The 22,419-nt window shown below is 43.3% G+C and overlaps 1 protein-coding gene across 3 annotated transcripts in view; it reads right to left on the reverse strand.

The window, feature by feature from the left end:
* Positions 1-580: 580 nt before the first annotated feature.
* The window catches only part of NSF (N-ethylmaleimide sensitive factor, vesicle fusing ATPase), an 81,580-nt gene continuing 59,741 nt past the window's right edge, over positions 581-22,419 (reverse strand). For 2 of the 3 annotated variants that reach the window (XM_075775274.1, XM_075775276.1), the window contains exons 15-21: positions 21,482-21,615; positions 20,229-20,295; positions 19,963-20,042; positions 11,288-11,422; positions 10,393-10,506; positions 2,731-2,786; positions 581-2,110 (exon numbers count right to left, since the gene is read on the reverse strand). In XM_075775274.1, coding sequence (XP_075631389.1) covers positions 2,092-2,110; positions 2,731-2,786; positions 10,393-10,506; positions 11,288-11,422; positions 19,963-20,042; positions 20,229-20,295; positions 21,482-21,615 — 605 coding nt within the window. In that variant the 3' untranslated portion in view covers positions 581-2,091. Of the gene's footprint in view, positions 2,310-2,730; positions 2,787-10,392; positions 10,507-11,287; positions 11,423-19,962; positions 20,043-20,228; positions 20,296-21,481; positions 21,616-22,419 lie in introns of all 3 variants that reach the window. The other variant, XM_075775275.1, reaches the window with a different exon arrangement.

The raw sequence follows: 22,419 nt of genomic DNA on the forward strand, positions 1-22,419 counted from the left end.
TTTGGTTAACAACTCATGAGACAGTTTCATTTCTGGAAGGTTCAGGGAAAAGCAGCAACAGGGTAAGGAAGGGGCTGAAGAATCTGGCCCTTACTCGTTAAAGCAATAGAGCTCTCACTATAAAGCTACTCTTGCCCAGGCAGTGTGGGAGGGGTGCTAGGAGTCATTCTCTTCTGCCACCTGCAGGAAACACCTTGGATAGAGATCTCAGAATAGGTTGGAATGGGTGGGATGTCATACCCAACGGCTTGTTCTGGTTTTCCAGGACATGTGATACACCTAACTCACACACACATACATCTTTGGGGCTTCATCAGCACTGCAAGGTCCAGAAAACTCTAGAAAGGGCTGGACCAGAGGTCTTCTCAACCAACTCCTTTAAAACTACCTGAAGTCAAGCTATCCAGGCCGGGCTGTATTCAATCCATCCACGCTTAGCTACAAAGTGAGCATCCCTCTGGCCAGCAGCAGCCTGGAAATAGCTTTGTTACCTTCATGCCATACATCAGCACTATATACACACATATACACACACACACACCTCTGACTAGCACCAAAGACACAGACGGCTCCCAGATCATCACAAGTAGTTGTGCTTTTTATTGAATCCATTGAATGTGCAATTAAACCAGATATTTATTCATCAATATAGTTCTGGACAAAGACAATACGGTTTACATCATTTACTCTGAAATATAAGTTAACGTGTGCTGCTGTCACTAGGACTAGCAGAGGAAAGAAAGGAACAAATAAATTCACAAGATCGTACACAAAATGAGAGGGAATAACAACCACTGGGACTCGCGATGTCATCACAATACAACAGCACTGCCAAAGGAAGAGAAACCAGAGTGGAGTGACTAAAATACTCCGACCACTGTAAGTGTGCACTAAGGACTACAGTACCTTCACCTCTGGGCCTGAAAGGACGTGAAGCACCCTCCTTCCCTGGGAACATCACTTTGGGTACAAGCTGCTAGCCCTTAGCAGCATCTCTAGTCAAGTTTAGGAAGCTACACTGACTAAGATCTCATAAATGGCTTTGACTTCATGCCCCACCAAATTGAGGTATGTTCCATGAACCTTATTAAACGTGTGGAGCCAAAGAACCAGAGGGGAGTAGCCTCATGCAGTCATCGTCAACAGCATCTCATTGACGCGAGATGACTATTGGGGAAGGATCATATAGCAAAGTTTGATACATTCCTTTATTTCAGTGCAAAAACATGGCAATACACATCTGGTGCACCTGCAGAGCTTGGCTTCCTCTCTATCTCTAAGGAGGAATTTCAACCTTTGGTAACATGGCAGAAAAAATGGGAGATAACGAGGCTGGCTAATGCCAAAGCTGCCATCTATGTTGCACTCATGAAGAGCTTTCAGGCTGGAATCAGCATTTCAAACTGTTGTTGAATTAACAAACAAGCTTTGATGCCTTAAATACTGGATTTGGAAGTTTCCTCTATTCTGATTAACGTACTTCCCTGCCTTCTTTCAGTCCCTAATGCCACTAGCCAGTCTCTCTCATCGGGCCACAAAATACCCGGGTATGAAAGCAAGCAGGTATTAGCATCTAGGCAATTCTGGAGCTGAATTATTGTGGGCACTGTCTTTAGGTTATGAGCCTGGCTCAATGCTCAATGAGGCATAGGATGACATAAGAAAGTGTTCATCAGATCAGGATAACGCAGAGTAGTACTTTAATATGTCTTCACCACAGACTATCAGGTTTTTATTAGAAATGAGAATTTCCTTCCTATCGTAGCAACTGGATGCTGGACACAAGCAAGCATTAGCTTCAAAACTTACAGGACATTTCCCCCATGCTAAAATCAAACGAGAACGCAGCCTCGCCTGCACAGAGACAGAAGCACAGTGTTCTAGAAGACACTTCCACATGACATCAGTATATTAAAGACGAAGAATAAAGATACTGTATTGCACTAAACATGCAGATTCCACATTGGGTTCTTGGAAACAGGGGAGCATTTCACTTTGTCCAGTGTGTTGAACACAGAAGAGTAAAGATCCCAGTGTATATTCTCCAGGTTGGTCACTTTTCCAGCTGTTGATCTTGCACTTGGTCCACGTTCAGTCTAGGGAATGAACTCTTGCAAAAGAAGCCAAATCCATCAAGAAAGCATGCACATGTATCACAGCATCAAGCACACACTGAAACCCACTCACATGTAGCCAGGATAGATACTGTTGTGAGTTTCCCCAGCACAGGTACTGCCCTACATGTATTAGAAAGTCATTTTCTAGGAGATGCCACTGCCAAGACTGAGCTCAACTATTCCCTGTGATACCTACAGGGGAAAGAGTAGGACATCCTTCTCTCAGACAGGAGAAACACAAGAAATCACAGTTCCAGATTTTAGAAAAACAGCTAGATTTTAACTCTAGCTGAATCTCTTCCAATTTACTTTAGTTAAAGAAAGCTAAATTGTGGTCCGATATCTCATTTAAATTTTAAAGTCACACGTAAATTAAGAAAAGCAGAGAATTCAGGCAAGCAGATTCTCAAAAAGTCTTCCGGACCTCCCCCCCTCCCAAAACAACTGGGAAATAGCCAAACAAAGGAGAACTGATCTGATATACAGTTCTGTAAATAAAGGAGGAGGCAACCATGAGATCAGATATACTAAACTGCAGTTTCCCCTCAAAGACATGCCTGTTTCTGAGCAGAGAAGAGAATTTTAAACAATGCTTTAAAATAAAAGTACTTACGTTCCTTCTTCTCTCAGAAGAGCCAAGAATTTTTTCACCCGATACTCAGGATCCATCTAAACACCAAACAAAAGAGATCTCCATTAACCTGAAGCAATCTTCCAAATAGCACAACAGGAAAATGAGGCCACAAAGACGGCTGGAGATGCACGTGTTTGCCCATGCATTGGCCTGGCCAGAGATCAGCCTGTTTGTCCAGAAGTTCTGCAGCTAAATTGTGCACCGCACAAGAGAAAAAGCTCATCAGCACAAGCTTAGCGTGCTCACACAGCTAGGAGGTGAGCCAGACTGGAAACATACACAAGCATTTCTATCAGGTACTTCTGCTTTCATGGTAATCTACACGCTAGCTTCATCCCACACTGCCAGTTCCAGCCTGGCTCTGCACAAGCCAGGCCCACTCTCTGTCTGCCCCTTCCCAGAGCCGGAGCAGCAAATCGGACAGTCAGGAACAGGAGGGACTGAAGATGTCCTCGATTTTCCTCTGTCGTTCCTTACCCCTTACGGCTCCAGCAGCACAGCACCAGAGGAGAGGAGCTGCGTGTGGTGGGTCAGCACCTAAGGGAAAGCTGAATCGCAGCGCAAGGCTTCCAGAATTTGCAGTACGGACTTGTGTTGTGGCTCATCAACCAGGAACATCCCCTAAAGATCTGTCCTGCTTCTCCCCCAACGCAGAGGCAGAGACAACAGGGAAGTGGGAGGAAGGGCTACTACGGAGACAGACTCAAGCTGCCATCAGAAGACACAACATATAACTGCATCAGTCCTTCGTGCTGATCCTCTCTAATGTGAAAAACTCTAGGTAAATTGCCACCGCTACACCAAGATACAGCAAGTTAGGACTATAAACAGTTGAAAATTGGAGACCGTTTGTTCTCAGAGCATCTTTGTGTTGTATTGCAACAGTTCATTTGGCCTAGAAACTCCAACTTCTGTTTGCTCTGTAACCTTCATCAACACCTCGTATCCTTAACACACTGCCAAAAATACAGCAGGTTCTTCCTGAAAACATTCAGTAAATGGTACTAGGAAGTTGACTGGTTGTAATGTTCCCAGCTCTGTCACCCACTTGGTAACAAACAGGCAAGCACTCTACTAAAACATAGAACTGGGACTTATCCTTGGAGGGGGGGAAGCAAAGTTTCAGCATGTGCCCTGGCCTCTCACCAAAGAGGCTCATTGAACTCCTCTATCATGTTTTATGTTCCTTAAGGAAAATTGCCACCAATTCCAGATGTGAAGAAGCCATCTATTTAAAACCATGACCACTGCAACTGAGGGCACCACAGATGTATTCAAAAACAACTTGGAAGAAAAGAAATCCTAAAACACCACCAGTGTTACCAGTGATGCAGGCAGGGAAGAAACAGCCGATGAGAATTTCCTTTTCATGCTAAGAAAAGCCTGAAACTGTGTAACTTCCTGTCACTTTGACATGTGTCAGCAAGGCAAATACCTCAATACCAACTGCTGAACTATTTTTAGATCAGAAAAATAAATTCGCTGAAACAAGGCGATTTAAAGGAATTTACTGAGGATCACTGAGCTATTAAGGTGGGTTTTTAATGTGCAAAGGCACACTGGTAACGTTCAGGATCCCAGAAGAAACGAAAGGCTACCCCATGCCCTAAAGCAGCATTTGAACCGTGTAACACACGGGTACTAAGTGAGGGACTGTTGTGCCACATAACTGGAGACCAGAAGAATGGTGTCTCCAGTATCCCTCTAGCCTAAATCATCTCCACAACCTCTTCCAGTTGACACCTGGCTACAAAGCATGTCTGTCACTATTTCAGTTGTCCCGTTTCTAGGTGCAGATGTGGCACTTGGGGACATGGTGTAGTGGTGGACTTGGCAGGACCAAGTTTACAGTTGGACTCAATGATCTTAAAGGTCTTTTCCAACCTAAATGATTCTATGATTCTATCAGAAAGGCTGAAGACAAGTGGGACAGGAGTACATGCACATGGGCCACACACCCTGAACACTGATTACTTGAAGTCCCCTTTCTCCGGGGGAATCCACAGGTGTAACCCACACCACAGCACTAAGGATCTAACGCTCTCCTGGCAAAGGATCTCAGATCTTCCCCATCCAAAGGACTCTGGTCTGACCATGTGGCTGATTCTTCCTAAGGAGAAAGCTGGACTAGATGACATCTTGAGGTTCTGACCTCATTTATCTTACAGTCCTATGACAACTCAACCACCTCTCTTCCTATATTTCTGGAGGTTTCCAGAATGGCAAGGACTTGATAAAGGCGTGACCACAACCCCAGGTGGCTGCACAAAGTGTCATTTACTGGTAAGTACAGACTAAATAACTAGAACAGTGCAACGGACTGAAAACTGGTTAAACTGCTGGGCTCAAAAAGTTGCCATCAGTGGCATGAAGTCCAGCTGGAGGCCAGTCACCAGCAGTATACGCCAGGCATCCATGTGGGAGCTGGCATTGCCCAACCTCTTCACTAACAAGCAGGATTTGGGGACAGAGCGCACCCTCAGCACGTTTGCAGATGACAGAATTGGGAGATGTGTTTCATGCACTTGATGATGGTGCTGTCATTCAGACAGACCTCAGCTGGACCAACATACAGACCAACACAAATCTCATGCAGTTCAACAAAGGGAAATGCAAAGTCTTCCACCCAGGCAGGAGTAACCCCATGCACCAGTACAGGCTGGGGGACAATCAGCTGGAAAGGGGCTTTTCAGAAAAGGACCTGAGGGTCCTGGAGGACAAGTTGAACGTGAACCAGCAATGGGCCCTTGCAACAAAGATGGCCAACAGCACCCTGGGCTTTGTTAGGAGGAACGTTGCTACCAGATGGAGGGATATGATTGTTCCCCTCTTCTCAGTGACACCACACCTGGAGGACAGCGTCCAGTTGGGGGCTCCCCAGTACACAAGAGACAGTGACATACCAGAAGAGTGTCCAGCAAAGGGTCACAAGGATCATTTGGGCATCTGTCATACAAAGAGAGGCTACAAGAGGTAAGAATGTTTAGTCTGGAGCAGAGAAGACTTGGGACTGGCAGGGGGAAGGGTGACTCCTACCAATGTGTATAAATACCTGGTGGGAGGGAGTAATGAAGGAGACACACACTCTTCTGAGTGTGCCCATGGAGAGGACTAGCCACAGGCACAAACTGAAATTAGTTCCACGTAAACAGAACAGAAAGCTCTTAATTGCAAGGGTGATCACACACTATTAGGAGGAGGTTGTGAAGTCTCCATCCTTGGAGGCACTCAAGACCCAACTGGACATGGCCTTGAGCAACCTCTTCTAGTTGGTCATGGTTGGTCAGAGCAGGGGGTTGGACTAGACAAAGACAAAAAAAAAAGTACTATGGGTGCAATTAGCAGAGTGTATCTGTTTAGTACCTTCCTGCTCTCCATGACATTCATCCAAAGAGATGGTGGTCATGAACCGTTTACCCTAGAGAACCAGATACCACCTGCACAGTGAGCTAGATGAAGTGCTTACTGCAAGTCCTGGACAAAATAGTGGCTGAAACCTCAAGTTACATGGACAACCAAAGCAAGCCTAGGGACCAGAGCTGCCAAGGCCAAGCTTAAGCAAAAAGAATTACCAGTGTACACTCTCTCACCAAGCTTCAGAGAGCCCATAAAAAAAAAAAGGATTTGAGGAAAAGGACAAAATACATTTGATCTTTGACCATGAGTAGAAAAGTGCATCTGAGAGGTATCCCTGGCTGTCTCAGGTAAGACACACAACATTTTTGTAGATACTGGTAGTAAAAATGTCTACTTCTGAAAGGACTTCTTCAGAGGAGTTACTCAAGTGGCAGCCCACCAAGTCCTCAGATTTGATTCTCATCTGTGGCCCAGACTCACAGACAGATTCTCCATGAGAAAGCTAGAAGAGTTGGGCAAATGAACTGCCAAGAAGTGGACTCTGCTGGCAACAGTCCAAACCCCAAACTTCATCCATTCCTGTCAGAGCTGGACAGGCCTGGTTCCCATCAAATATTGATGCTGAAGAGGGTGGTGAGATGTCTGTTATCACCTATACAAGTGCTTTCTGAAGATCTGAATCGGACTAGATAACATCCTGAGGTCCTTTCCAACAAGAATGATTCTGTGGTTCTAAAATCTTAAGTATTCTGCAAAATCAGGCAAACCGGTGAAAGGCGGCTTGATGGTTAGCGGAACAGCAACTCACTAAAGTAGTTGCGCTCCAACGTGATCTGAGATGGATCAAATCAAATCTCTTCTTTTCATTCAACTGTATTAATGCTACCAGCTGAAATTCAAACTTGCCAGTGTTCTGTTTTCCAAATCAAAGACACTGCCTCCCCACCCCTTTTCACTCAGCCATAAGAAAGTGGCCATAGTGAGACACTTTCCATAATCTGTACTGACACAGTTTCTACAGACTCTTTGGGAGGAACAGCATCTATGTGTAGACTCAATATCTCATCCGAAAGACTAAAGCAGGAAGCTGAAAGGCAACAAAGAGGCAAACTTGATCAAACAGCTTATTAAAAAATGCAGACACAAATCCAGAAGGTTGATCTGCCCTGGAAGGAGAAGATGGTGTCAATAGGGCACAAAGAGGAAGCAGGTTCAGGACTCTTGAACCCTAGTGCCCTGCAAAAGAGAAAAAGCTGCTATCAAATGGCATGAGAGATTTTGTAGAAAAACAGCGTGGAGACTGACTCTGTGACACACATCAGGTGGCAAGAAAATGGCTGTTCCTTTCTAGGTAATGCGGTGTCCCCAGGGCATGCCTGGGAGTCTTCAGAAAAAAGGAAACTGAAGAGACTTCATTAATCTTCAGTCCAGGGAAGAGGAGATACTCCACCAAGATGTGCACACCCTTGGGTAGCACAGCACCCCTGTAAACCTGTTGTAAAATCCCAACCCTTAGTATGTACAGATACAGCGTTTAGTTTAAAACAATATAGGTGTTATTATCTGATGACCTTTCAAAATAAGTTCCCATGTATGTTAAGATATCACAGAGAAGCAGCTTAGATGAACTTAAGTTTTATTTCTGCTAAGCAGAAGTTACCAAATCAGGAAATACTGGAGGTATGAAAAGGGACTTTCTGGAAAGCTGCCTGGTTCATTCAGGTTTCTGCTCCAAGGAGGAGACACTTCCGTTTTTGGAGAGTTGCCAGCAAGGTCCAAGAGCAACAAGACAGGCAAAATGAGCCGAAGGAACCAGGCCCCTAGCCGCGGAAAGAGAAGGCTCATGTATCTAGCGGCACCCCAGGGTAGGGTAAAGCTAGTGTGGCACCCGATAGTACTGCAAGGTGGTCCGTGTACTGCAGCCAAGGATACTTCAAAACTAAACTTTCCTGGATCCTGGCAGATCATGGGTGTATCCATTCATCAAAGACCTCTTTTGAAAAAGAACATAACATCATTCCAGGACATGCAGTGTATACAAGATGACCAAAGTATGTGACACTAAATATGAGCAGTTTGACATTAAAGCAGGCCAGGAATAGCAATAAACATAGTTCAAGGGAAATTAAGCTGCCAAAAAGTGTGGGTTTACAAGGCTCATAAACAAGGTAACAAAGCAACCCAAGATACCAGAGCAATGCAGTGGTTCACTGTACTCCAAGAAAGGATTTTGATATCGAGAGACTGGTTCCACAAGACTTAGTCCGAAACAAACTGAAAGTCATTTGGACAGCTTAAGAATACATACATACAGCATACATTGGGTTTACTAGTCTAGTGAAACAACAAACACAGATTCAGTGACTGCAGAGAAAAAAACTAGGGGCAAAGAATTCATTCACCATGGGATCTCCTCAGCTGAATTTTGAGAAATTTCATGCATCACTTGGAATTTTTAAGAGATTTTCAAATCTCTTTCTAGAAAGCTGTGGTCCAGCTCAGTGAAAAAAAAAAAAAAAAAAAGGAACTAGTCTTGGACTTCTCATTTGGTGCAATTCTGCCTTCCTGTAAAAGCTAGCCAAATGAGATACCATTGTGGTCTTTCAATGTATTCAGACACGAGTGTTCTCCTATTTAGTGACAGCCTGTATTGCTTTCCTGTATTTATGGCAGTTCAGCAGATGGAGTCATGTAAGCACCTCAGACCTTTTGGAACAGAACTTCGTCATATTTAGCTTCCATATGCTATTACCTATGCTATGACACAATTGCCTGAATTAAGTGTAACAGCATAAGTCACCTTGCTACCAACCATCCACGTACAGTAGTGTCCTGGTTTCAGGTAAAACCGCGACCAGTAGCAAAGGTGGATTATCAATCATCTGTATCGGCAGTAGCAGCCCTTCATGTTACACTTTTTCAGTTTGTCAGGGATGACAGAGTCACAGTTCTGCCTGTTTTCTCCCAGCCCGACTGGTCAGGGACTCACCTACATAATGGTTAAAAAAAAAATAAAAATGCACAAGACCAGTTTACACATCTGCACAAGCTAGGGCAGCACGAAAACTCCCCACCTACAGCATCATAGGTGCGTGGCCACGGGGCGATGCCGTGAACAAGTCTGGGGTAAGCATTTCCACCCATGCTCCCGATTCAGAATGGCCCATAATTTACATAACCTTCACCTTCAGTTTTGAAAAGAACCAACACTTAAGGTCAAAGCAGCAAAAGAAAACGTCCTGCGTCAGGAGGAGGAATCCATTGTAAAGGCTAAGTGAAACAGACTGCAACAGAGCCAGGCAGTCCCCGAAGGCCTGCACCCCTTAACTACATTTAATACATGTGAGCAATGACTTACTGACTTGCCTGTAGGTATGGAATTAAAAGCCAAGGAAGAAGAGGAAAAAGTAATCTAGATAAATGACTTTATTCCCTGAGGTGACATCCAGTCAGAGCATATCCTTAGTGCTGTGCAAGTTTTAACAGAATTGTGAATAGTGAACAGAGGGATACATGACTTATATGCTGCTAAACTACATGCCTCTTAGCTTATGCTCAGCCTCTCCTAGGAAGATCTAAGGACAGTTCACTCAGCTGCACTAAATCCATTTGATGTGAAAAGAGAGTGTGTGCGAGGGGGGGGAAGACTCAGAAGGGCGCTGAAATGTCAGCTGCGAGGATTAGGGCTGCACGCTACACCCTCTCATTTTTAGCATGCATATACTGTCGAGCACAAGCTTGATGGCTGGCTCGCAGGCATAGATGATGGGTGCGGGGGAGGGTTAAGAGCTACATATTTCTACCCTCTGCAATTATTTTCTTTAAAGTGCTGAAAGTGGAAAATAAAGAGAAGAGCAGCTGAACAGCCTGACAGATTTATCTTCTTCAGGGAAAGAGCACATACACCTGCACAGGCACCTTTTTCTTTAAAAAAAAAAAAAAAAAAAATCCTGAGTGATTGCTATCTGCAATCTTAACATGCTGGGTGTAGAGAAGAAATTTCATGAAAGGTAAAGTTAATCCAATCCCTCCAGTTGCCAGATGCTCTTCTCTGAAGTGTGGCTCTAAACAGCCTATAGGCACTGTGGTCTTTAAAGATCTCTCTGCAGACCAAGACCTGGCGATTTCTTTGTTCAGAAAATTTCTTCTCACTGTAGCTCTTTTCTTGATTAAACCAATTCAAAGGCTCCTACCACACAACTAAAGTAGGAGTCTGCGGAGAAGTGGGGACCTCTACGCCTGCTTTATTTATCCCAGTCCTTCCTGGACCAGAAACATTCTTACTTGTAATGACATTTCTATCAGCATCAGCAGTTTCTTGATGCCAATCCAGACAGGCTTCCCTTTGACATTCTGTGCAATAGTGCTGCGTTCCTTGTCTTTGAAGTTACCCAGGAGCTGGGGGAAAAAAACAACAACAAAAATAATCAACAACAGGAGACTGTCAGTAGGAAGAACACTACCCAACTCAGGGAAAAGGGAATGAGAAGCTAGAAAGCATTTTCTAGCTTAGAAGGAAAATTTGTTGCAATATATCCAGACAAGGTAAAACACTTAAGATTTGTTTATTCCATCATGGTTCTTTTCATGACAACTCTAATCAAACAGTTCTTCTCTTTTATGATCCATTTTCTCCAGATTAGACTCTAGAAGGAACACAGTGGCTCAAGCCTCAGTACGCTTTCAAAACTGCTGCAGGAGTGTCTGTGTCTTTCAGGCTTTGGTGATATTATCGTTGTGATAATTTTCCAAGTTTGTACAAAAGACTTGCCTGTTTATTTTAACAGCCTTCAATATTCACTACAATTTCCACTATGGCATAGAATAAGAAGCCATTAAGGGCACGAATTTATAAAAAACCTATGATCTCCAGCACCAAACACCTTCATTTGATGATGTTCCAAATTAATGAGAGCTTGGCACCCTCCAGGGTGTAAGTGCCCCAATTATATTCATTATCCACTTCCATGCCCTCAGAATCTTTCAATCCGCTCCATAAACTTTTTCCCTGTAATCTCATTCTGTTAATTTATTGTACGATAAAGTATTAGGGAGAAGCCTTAACATTATGCCATGACCTAACAGTTTTAAGTGGGACAGTGTTCCCAAAGGCAGAGCTACTGCAAAATCACCCATTTCCAGCAAATTTTGAGCTTGTCATCCTTGAACTTTTTCTCACCTCCAAAGCCTCCATCAGCTGCTCCCCTGTTGCAATGTTGGGCACATGAATTGTAGTGCTGAAAGCATTCAGCATTTCCATTTCCTGCAGGACATCTTTGCGACTCGTGGTTCCAATGATCAGGAGCTTGCGACCCTGTCCACACAACGGAGTAAGTGTCAAGAAAAGAAAAACAAGAGAGGAACCAGCCTTGAGAAGCTTCACCTAACTACAAATGAAAAATAGAAAACGACCATGTAAAAATACCACTTAAAATAAAATTAATAGAATGAAATCTGTCAGTAATTGAAGTAGGCAACACCAACCATACAAGACTACGATCAGATTCCAGAAGTCAGAGTAACACCACCAACAGGGTCCAAAAATTATTACCTTTCCTTCTAAATTCATCATCATAAATAGCTGAATCCTCATTAAATTTAAAAGCATGAGCAACCCCCCCACTCCCAAAAGTTGAATTACAGATGATTTCTCAGGGGAACAACCTGTCTTTAGAAATCCTGCGGGTACAGTGAATTCTCTGCCACTGTACAGACAACTCCAATGGTTTTACAGCTCACACTTTAAGAGCAGAGGTTGCCCTAAGTTCCTAAGACTTCCCATTGCCAGTATGGTTGTATGAAAGGACAGTACGACGTCTGGCAGCCTCTGAGTTCAAATCGACAGTGCACACACCAATTACAAGTTGGCCCAAGCAATAACAGGGTTTATAAATAATAGAGCAATAAATGGCAAACATCAACTGCCAATAAAAATCACCTTGTGCTAGTTCAATCTTGCAAATGCCATTTTGATGCTATTTGAGTTTTACCATGCAGCGTTCAGACACTGGTAAGTGTCAGCTGACGGAAGGAGATCGGAAGGAGGGAAGGATGTTGGGATTATCAGCTGCCATCATTCCCTTTTGCAATGCAGAACAGAAGGAGCCCAGGGGCTGAGGAGAGGTCTGGATGGCCAAGAATCCTCCACATTTGCTGTGCAGAAATTTAGCTGATGCTTAGAGACAAAGAGTAAAGTTCTGTATTTCGACTTTGTGACACAAAAGTCTGCTCATCATTATAAAAAACCCCAAAACCAAACAAAACCCTAAAAACTATCCCCACACAGCAGTCAGAATTAATTTCACACATGCTTCGCATTCCTTTGACAAAGGATGAAAACCTATTTAAACTTAATACATCTTTGATGAAGACGATGCATCTTCGCAGCATTCATTTGTCCCCAAGTGCCACAGTATTCACTGACTTCTTGTATCTGAACAGATTACACTCCCGCTTTGGGGGCTGGACAACGAGAAAGCACCAAAACCGGTAACGAACTCAAGTTTGTTTTTAGCCTCGCTTCAAGTTTATTTTTAGCCTAAGTAACGCCTGGCAGGTTGAAACCAGAGCAGGTCCCAGGTCATGAGCGTCATGCAAAGGCACGGTCAGGGAAACGTTTAATTAATCACTGTCTCCATCTCGGGAGGCACCGTGCTCACCAGCTCAGCCACCTCTTCAGAGGGGGAAATCCTCAGAAACCTACTGGGCAATTTAGTCAGGGAAGGAAGCCAATTCCTGAACTGACAACAAAAATGCCAGGTTTAAAGCTGCGTTGGGAGTAGGTAATGGTTTATTACTAGGCAAAACTTGCCTGCTGGTGGCACACAGAATGCAGAAAAAGGTCTGAGTGTCTAAAAACGTCTGTAGGTAGCCTTAAGGAGGGCATGCCATGTCTGCAGAAAGCATAAATACAACTAATTCTGCAGGCGGCTGCTGCCACTATGTTCTCCATGTCCACGCCTTTCCAATTGCACCTTATTTGTTTCCTTTTTGATGGCCATTGTGTAACAGGGCCAGGAAAATATTTTATCATTTTACAAGTTTGAGTCAAATCTGAGCAGTTCAGTAAGATCTGGCACGCAGACGGAAAAACAATGTACCTGTTGGAGAGTACATGAACGGCATTTGATTCTTACTCCTGCAAGGAGAGTAAATTGAGGCATTTGGAAAGCCCCATCAGGTGCTCGTTTGCAGCTAAGGCACCTAACGGACCAAGAAAAATAAGTGATGCTCGGCTACAGAAGAGTTTATTACCTACATAAAGACAAAATTTTCAGTCTTCATCTTTGGAAGGGACTGGTCAAACAGTTTAAACACAGGCTTGGAAGCTGTGTGAAGTGAGTCCCCCAAGAACACTTGAACCATCATCTCCTGGTGACCCACAGAAGTGTGGTACAAATACCTCTGACATTTGCTCTCAAGTTATCAGCCAAGGAAAATGTTAAAAGGTGCCTTCATCTCATGAAGATATACTTGGGACAACAGCACATGTGACAGCAGGACTGATGCTCCACATCTTCAGAATGCAAAGACAGGGATTATCAGAGATTTGATGGAGAAATTTTCATCTCAATTCTGACTCACTTTGCTTTCACGGCTGCTCTGTATTTCCCCAACACACTGCCCTTGGTGAGTTTTTGTCCAATTCATAAATAATGCTGATATATCAGATTTTATATATGTCATAACTCAGTAAAAAGTACAAGCCCTGTAAGAAGAACTTCTGCTATCTTACTCAAAAACTTGTTACAAGTCCTATGCATGCCGTTAGGCACCTTCAAACAGTTTTCCCGCTATACAGTTACGGTACTAGGGTACAAAGGAAGACAGACGCTTGAACGGAACTGAGACCTTCAAAACATGCACCAACCCCCTCTAGCAAGCACAAATCCATGCGATGCCATACCACCGAGACCTATCTTCTTTACAAGCTCTAGCGATTCTTTTTTAAAACAGTTTTAAAATTTATTACTGTATGTAACTCAAAATCCAGAACAGCGTGGGTAAGGGATTGTGTTAATAACAGTTTCCCATGAACTGTGAGCATTTTAGGGGGAAAAAATGCTCAACTGCAGCCAGCAAGGTAGTACCTGTTCCCAAAATACAGCTAACAGCATGTGTATGGTGCCTGGCACAGCAGGCAAGACATCAATCAAGGGAATAACAACTTGCAGACTAACTGCTTGAAGGATGCTACCTGATGCTACCTGATGAAATCCATGCTTGATTATAATAAAAATGGAGTATAGTTTGGGGGTTCATCAGACTGAAAGGACGTAAGCAGCACAGAAATGTAATCAGTGAGGTGAGTTTTACCTCCTCTAACTTCAGGTGTCCACGTATGATCTCATTCTCTGCATTTCCTTCTTAGTTGATGGAGCCCAGATGACACGTACGTCCTCCCAGAAAAGCTGCCTACACTCTGGACTCATACAGCAAACTATTTTCTAAACAACTAGTTCAGCCGTAGAAAACCAAACCGCTGACAGCCACATTTAGTCAGATGAATCCCAAACTTGCTGTAAATCAGGCCAGCGGACAATTACTACACACACAAAAATGACTCAAAATGACTTATTACCATTTAGGAAAGCCACTGGAATCAGTCATTGTGGCAAGTTCTGTGAAAACACCAGCTCAATGCTAAACCTTACTCAAAATGCAAACACTCAGCCATTTTTAGAATGGGAAAAGAGTAAAACAAAAGTCATTATTCTACCGTGTGAATCCAGGGTGCTCTTTCAGACACTGTGCAATCCTAGCCATTTCAAATAATTTAAATTGTATTTGAAATACATGGCTGAATCAGAGAAGTCAGAGGAAAGCAATGGGGATGGTCAGAAATATGGAATAACTTCCCTAAATAGACTGCTGGTAAATTGATGGGGGGTAAACAGAGAGGTCTATAAAATCAGAGATGGCATAGAGGATATGAGGAGGAAAACTGCTGTTTCTCCAAATAAAAACTAGGGAGCACTACATGAAGTTATCAAGCATCAGTTTTAAACTGAACAAAAGGATGTTTGCTTTCACCATGCAGTTAGTTGAACTCAAGCAAGCATGGCACTGAGAACGGCGAAAGCTTAACAAGGTTCAAAAGCAACAGGACAAGCGAATGGAGGTCAGATCCGTCAGATCTAAAAGCTTTTAGATATCCGTTAGGATCCGCGCTCAGGACCCTGAACCACTGAATGGTTGAAAACTCCTCGGAACAGATGGCTACTCTGCAAAACAGGGCTTAAAAGCTTTTAACAGCTCCACCCAAAACATACTGATTTTTTTCCCTGCTCTCTTCAAAAGAAACTATGCGCTTCAACTTGCTACCTTTAAACTTGACCCACTGGAAAACCAGTTACCGTAAAACAAGCATAATCTCTGCTGTATCAATTACTAAAAGAAAATGAAGTGTCAGGAGTCCCTTGCACTTTTCAAAGTTTCAGGCAACTTGCTCAGCAAACAAATGGAAAACCTACAAGTCAGAAATGTTTTGCCCGCAGGCATTACCACAAAAGGGTGAAAAGCCACCGAGCCAGATGGATGAGGGCAGCTTTTTCAAACTACTCTGCAGTGACAACACACCACAGGACATCACCAGATTTATTCTTGCTAAAGTGTCCCCATTTTCAGAACTCTTCACACTTTCGATCCTTAATTTCCACGGCAGCCACTGCAAAGGCAACGTGCCATGTGTTCAGCCCACAGAGGATCAAGAATCAAGCTGAACTTCCAAAAAAATCAGGCGTAAAAAGAGAGTAATGATCAAGTAAGGAAGAGCTTGGCTTTTCAGCAGCTTGAGATCATTTGCTGTCAGACTCATTACCAAGGCAGCCCTAGGCCTAGTTCTAGCACCAACAGCTATCAGACACAAGCACGTCACTCAAGTCTGGATTCATACTGCCCATTTTTAGGCAAAGGAAGTGCCCCAGTTTGGAGCCCAAAATCCCTCTCTACTGATGCCCAGTAGAGAGGTGAATGTCTTCCCCACTGCCTTTTAGAAGGGTGACAAACCCAGATTTCATCTCCACTACAGGGATTTTATCTGAATAAAGGACATAATCATGCAGAGAACTATGAAATTCAAAGATCCAAAGAGGAAGTAGTTTTAAACGACTACATTTTATGAGACTGATTCTTCTACCACTTCCTCATGGGCACCGCATTATTGCGTCGACTACCAAAGACAAACTAGAACATAAAAGAATTACACAGACTCTGCTACAAGCAAATGGAGCCTCAACATGTCAGCGGTGAATCAAATTACAGAATTTCAGCAAGTCTAACCAGCCCTAGGCAAGGGGAGCTGAGGGGAGCTTGAACCACGCTATAACCAAGTACTGGTGAATACTGAAGCGCCTCTGGGTCACCCACCAGCGGGTCACTCAACTTTGGACCCTTGTATATTTTTATGCGTGTGTTTTGGGGTATCAACAATTCTTCACATGTAATGGGAGAAGAGACAATTCCCCAGGATTACAAGTATATACGTAACGTCACTGTTGATTGGGGTTGCTTCCAATTCACACCAAGTGGCATGGAATCAGGAATGCATCTGGGATTATATCAAACAAGGAGATCATTCCCTGCTTTCCCCCGTCAACTTTCATAAATCGGCAAAAGCCTCCAGCGTCCTGGAGAGGGAAGGGGCTGGGGGCCTCTGGGAGCAGTGGAAGGGCATCCACAAGAGTGGTCGAGAGCATCTCGCTAAGCCAGACATTTCATAACACTGCACAAATTGTACGTCCAGCTTAGCGCGGGGATGCTGCAATGGTCTTTCACCCTTTGAGCCAATTGTTAGCTTTTCACAGGAACCAGCAGGGAAGCACATGTGAAACCTCTGTGGGGCTGGTGAGTGTCTCCATGCCTTGTGTGACTCTGCATGTAGATGAAGCAGCTTCGGCTTTCGGAGCTGCTGCTGCTTAGTTCTCAGAGAAGTCCTTTTCTCCCGCTTGGCTCCCTGCTGCGACAGTCCTTTTCAGTCTTTCTATCCCCCCCCCAGTCTCTTCTCCTGCACAACACAGAGAAACTTGATTGAAATAAAGACCCAAGAGAACATGGTTTATTTTCTTCTCTTCAATCCATTTTAGAAAAGCTTTTTAATTGGTTTTAAAAAAGATGCTAAACAAAATGCAATGTTTTTCAGTCTTCTTGAACGAGTAGTAATAGATACCACTATTTAAGCATTGCTGAGTAGAACTAGCAAGCATGAGCTGTGATCGGGAATTTAAAGCAAACTCAGAGATGATTTTAGTTTCTTTAAAGTCTAACGTGTTTACTCTCAAAACTTCTGCAAAGTACAAACAAGCCAGAATGCCCAGAAAACCAGAAGCTTCAAGTATTTGCCCTTCCCACACCATGTTAAAATAATATAGCCTTGATAGGAAGAGGGGAGTCTGGGAGGCAGCTTTCATAAACCAATTCAACAGAGACATATACCTCAATGCATAATTAATAAGATTTCATCCCAGAAATGCTCCTCTTACACACGTAGCCTACAGTAATTGTAGGAAGCTGCCTGCACATTAAGCATACTCTCTGCAAGTGATGTGACAACACCGTGTGAATACATAATCTGGGCCACAAAGATGGGAGCAGCGAAGCCGCGCTGCTGAAACGCACCCTGCGCTTCCCACCCACTCCTTGCTTGTGGTTTCAACTGCTTCGCTGTTCCCGTTTCTAAGCTTTTCAAATCAAATCTATATTTCCGGCCTCTCTGACTAGTGACACAGTAAAGAGCCTCTCTGATAGCAATGGAGAACAGGTATTGTCTCCCCAGCATCTTGCCGAGGGTTTCTCTCGGCACGGGGAATGCCAGGCATGTCCCAGGACACTCCATTTTTACAAGGAATGAACCTAAACCATGATCCCAATCCCACAGAAATTTGAGTTGGTTTGTCCTCATGGAGCAGGTTAGTACCACTGTAGCTACTCACGTACATTTAAAGCATGCATCTGTATCTCAAATTACACCAAAACCCCTGAAACCAGCCATTACTTCCCAATAAATTGCTCCCCAAGGGAGCTAGTCATCTCAGAGGGAACTGGGAAGGGCCTTGATTAACTGGCAGTATTATTTCCCTCATGGGTTTCTCACTTGAGTTTAAAAACCCCAAGAGTCTCCATGCCCAAATTCAATCTTTTTCACAGTAAACATTCACAGCAGAAAAGGCCTGTTCCTCCATGACTCTACCTCTTATACACTGTTGGGGATTTTAAGGAAAAATGTCCCCACGTGCCATGGTTATTACAGGGAACTCACAAGAAACACACATGCTAGAAAGAGGCCCATCATCAGAACTGCCAGGCTAGGTCAGCCCGAAGGGTCCGTCTAACCCTATGTCCTAATTTTCACAGTAGGCAATAGTGGACACTTAGGAAAAAAGGGGGAAAAAAAAAACCCAACCAAAACCACATCATCAATCAAATAGTGACATTTCCTCAGAAAACTCTCTCTCTACCCTCCAACAATTTATGGCTTAAGTCACCATATTATTGGCTGTCAACCCAAAGTCTCCCAGCCTCAAGGGCATTTCAAACATTGCAAAGTACAAATCTCTAGCAACATGCATAAACTTGGCAAATGTCTGCGAGCTTCAAGCCCTGCATCCTGCTTTCAGGGAGACTTGGGTGCCAACAAAAGTGCATCTAAGCAGCAGAATACATTCAGAGGATGCAATGAAAAAACAGGTAATTTAATATTTTAAGTTCCCTTGACAACCGAAGCAAATCAGGTTTTGTTTTCCCCTACTGATTTATGGGAACAAGCATTTCCTGGTACTGTGGAAACACCCAGCAATAGGTCAATGATTACATGAGATTGTGATGATCAAAAATGGTTGTGCTGTTGTACACAGGCAGTCTTTCTGTTCCAGCTTATGTTGTAACAGAATCCAAGTTTTATGTTAGCAACTTCACATGGCATAGAAAGGTCTCTGGGAAAAATCTTTGTTCTCCCAGGCTGACAGTCACAAGGGGAACTTCAGGGCCTGTGGCATCACAATTTAGTTCAAAGTTCTATAATTGAAAGGTCTCTTCACCAAACTCTCTAATGAAAACAATACTCACGCATATGTTACTGTTTCCAGGATACTAAAAATGACAAAAAAAAATTGAGTTCATCCAGGCTGTGCTTCTCTGCTTTTTCTTGACACCAACTTTCAAGGTTTTCCTGTTAGTATGTTATTTATTCATACAGATACTTTCACACACACAGCAGAATTCCAGTGAATGACAGGCAAATGGCAAACAAAAAAGAAGAGCCCCCTGCCTGTTTGTCTCATTCAGTGTATGCTTTGGAAACATTATCGCTTATGATGTTCTTAAACCTCATCAAGCCAGAAAGTGCAAATAGACAGGATAAGCATGAGACTTAAGATCTTAGGCTTTCCTCACCCATTGGAATTAACACCTGATAATTTCAAGTGAAGAACAAATTAAAACCATGACATCCACAGTCATACATTACTTAGAACTTAATTTCTAAATAAGGAGGGAGCACGTGGTTGCGCCAGGGATCGATTTGGCCTAAACGGTTCCTTGGTTAAATCAGAAAGCAGACAGCTCGCACCTTGAGGTTTTACATGGTGAAGGTTAAACCTGTTCCCTTAGTCAGTATTTCTAGGGCTAACTGCAGAAGATTCAGCCTTAAGTAATTAGGTAATTAAAGTTGAATCTTTTGTGGTTATCCTAGAAATGTCTAACTGAATGAACAGCAGCAGGCTAGGATTAACTTGACTGAACCAGAGACAATGGCGCTAATACCTCTGGCAGCACAGCAGCTATCAGCAAGACACAAAGCTCTCCACTGTCAAAATTATTACAGGAATAGGGCATCTCGCCCCTCGATTACTGTCTTACCTGAGGGGGGGCCTTCTTTAGCAGTACAAGAAGGGCTTGCAAAACCAGATTAGAGAACCGTGGTCCAATTGGGACATAATCTGAAATGAAAAATGCGTTTTAAAGCCCACTAAGTAGATGCACATTTAAGCCACTTCACTGTATCAAAAATAGTTCAAGGCTCCCAAAGTAAACGGTTCCAGGTAATTTCCACTTCGCACAATATTGCAAATATTGAAATATTTCTGCAGAGCAGACAACACAGCTCTCTCATCGTCCGAACTCACCTAGAAGTCGCTCAATGTCGTCCACAACAACACAGCTGAGTTGGGACTTGTACGCATCATCAAAGATCTAAAAAACAGCAAAATGACTCATTGTTAATCAGCAGCAAAACTACAATAGTCACGATAGGACCTGTTGACATGTTTTTAACTAAACACAGCAGTATTTAGAGGAATAAACAGAGAATGGAAAAGACGCTAGACTCTACCTGCGTTTCATAAACCACCGCCATCTCAACAAATTCAGAGCTCAGTTTTGTTCATTTACCCCATACACTTTGCAAAAAAGCCAGCTGCCCTGTGTTTAACTGTAAGCAATGGGCAAAATAAAGCACCACTCCTCTGTGTTTTGGAATTAGGGCAATGCTGATAATACACCACCACACACACAAATCCCCCACAATTCTAATGCAATTATGAAGCTTTTCCACCCAGGCTGGATATTGGTTACGTCTCATAACAGCATACTGTAGGGAGAACAGACCTAGTCAGGTACGGACCGAGCTTCCACATCACCCTTTACAAAGCAGCAAACCAGTGTCCTGCAAACGTCAGGGTTTAAGCAAGGAGTAGTACTAAGGACATCAGTGTACTACAGGCCTATCTCCAGCACACGCAGATTTAAGGTCCAAAAAGTTCCTTTTTTGAATCTAAATTACAAACTGGGCTTCCAGCTACAAGCACACTGCTTCTCTTCGAAGCTATGCAATCCTGCAACAAACTGATCTTAGAGTAACAAGTATCATTCAGCTAGAAAGGTAAGTGCTGCCCTGCTTCAATAAATGAAATCTCCTTCCTTTCACCTGGCTACTTGAAATGATTTAAGATGTTCCAGTTGTTTGCATCCCCCTGCTCCCCAAGTTGTTAAAACTCTTGATTAACTAAACGTTACCGCCTCAAAACTGTTCCTAGTTTAATTCTGGCAGGATCTATTCTTTCCAGGTACAAGTCTAAGCCCTTCCTGCATTTGTCTTTGCAGGTGGAGTTCCAGACTCTCCCATCACAGATCTGGTCTTTTGTTCCACTGTTAGTCATGATTACACATCGGACCCAAATGGGCCAGAGCTTTGACATTTTCCCTGAGTCCCTTTGTGTCAGTGCCACAAAAACACTCATTCAACTTTATCAAGATACGCACAAGAATTGAGGACCTACAAAGAGGAGAAAACACAATCGCAAGGGTAATTCACTTTTCCATCCACTAGAGAACATCGAATTGGACTGTAGTCAAGCAGTAGAGTAGGACATATAAGTACCTTCTTCATAGCTTGGCACTTGGCCGTTTCAGAAAATCCGATCATCTTATCAGGAGAACAGATCTTGATAAAGGGAAAGTTGGATTCTTCTGCTATTTTTGCTGCTAAAGCAGTCTTCCCACTGTGGGGGGGACCTGAAACAAAGGACAATCGTAATGAAAAAAAACAAGGGAGAAAACAGCTCTGGTAGGGTCAACACAGCTGATATTTTAAGCATGTTTATAATCCCATTCAGAGGTACCTGCATTTTGAAATGGCATTTTCTTCTACTTGCAGAAGGAACACGCTGACTCCTAGTGCAATCCTATCCTCCAGATGAAGGAAAGTAATGCAACAATTTGAGTGCGTGCAGACTGATTTGCCATGAAACCAACACAAAAGAGGATGTTACACGTTTTGTAGGACTGGCCACTGCATCAAAATCACCATGCGTTTGTGTTTTGGATAAACTTCTTGAACTATGTTTATGCCCCTTCTAAATATGATTTCTGCAGGTGCCGTGGCAAACAAGTTAACAGCATGAATGCCAGGTAAATATTGACAATTTGTTATTTGCCTGAATTCACACCAGAATAATTCAGAGACCAAAGACACATCTTAATCTATACGCCCAAATCAAATCAATTTGGAGTGCAAGAAGGCATTGCATACCAGCGATATGTTGGCCACAAGCACACAGAATTATTCAGCGGATCTGTTCAAGGCTAATTTCAAAGCTACAAACCACTAAGCAATAGTGGCAATCCGTATTTTTTGACTTCAGGAGAAGAAAGAGAGAAGTGCTAAATAACAAATTCTACTCCCCTATCTGTAATGTAGATATTGGAACTAGTTTCCTAGACTCCTCACAGTCAGTAACAGTCTAGATAGAGGGCGATCCACCTCTTTCTAACAGCAGGCACCTAAATGCGCCCAGATGAACTGTTGTTTGAACTCAG

Source organism: Balearica regulorum, chromosome 24, assembly GCF_011004875.1.
Source record: "Balearica regulorum gibbericeps isolate bBalReg1 chromosome 24, bBalReg1.pri, whole genome shotgun sequence".
Taxonomy (NCBI): Eukaryota; Metazoa; Chordata; class Aves; order Gruiformes; family Gruidae; genus Balearica; species Balearica regulorum.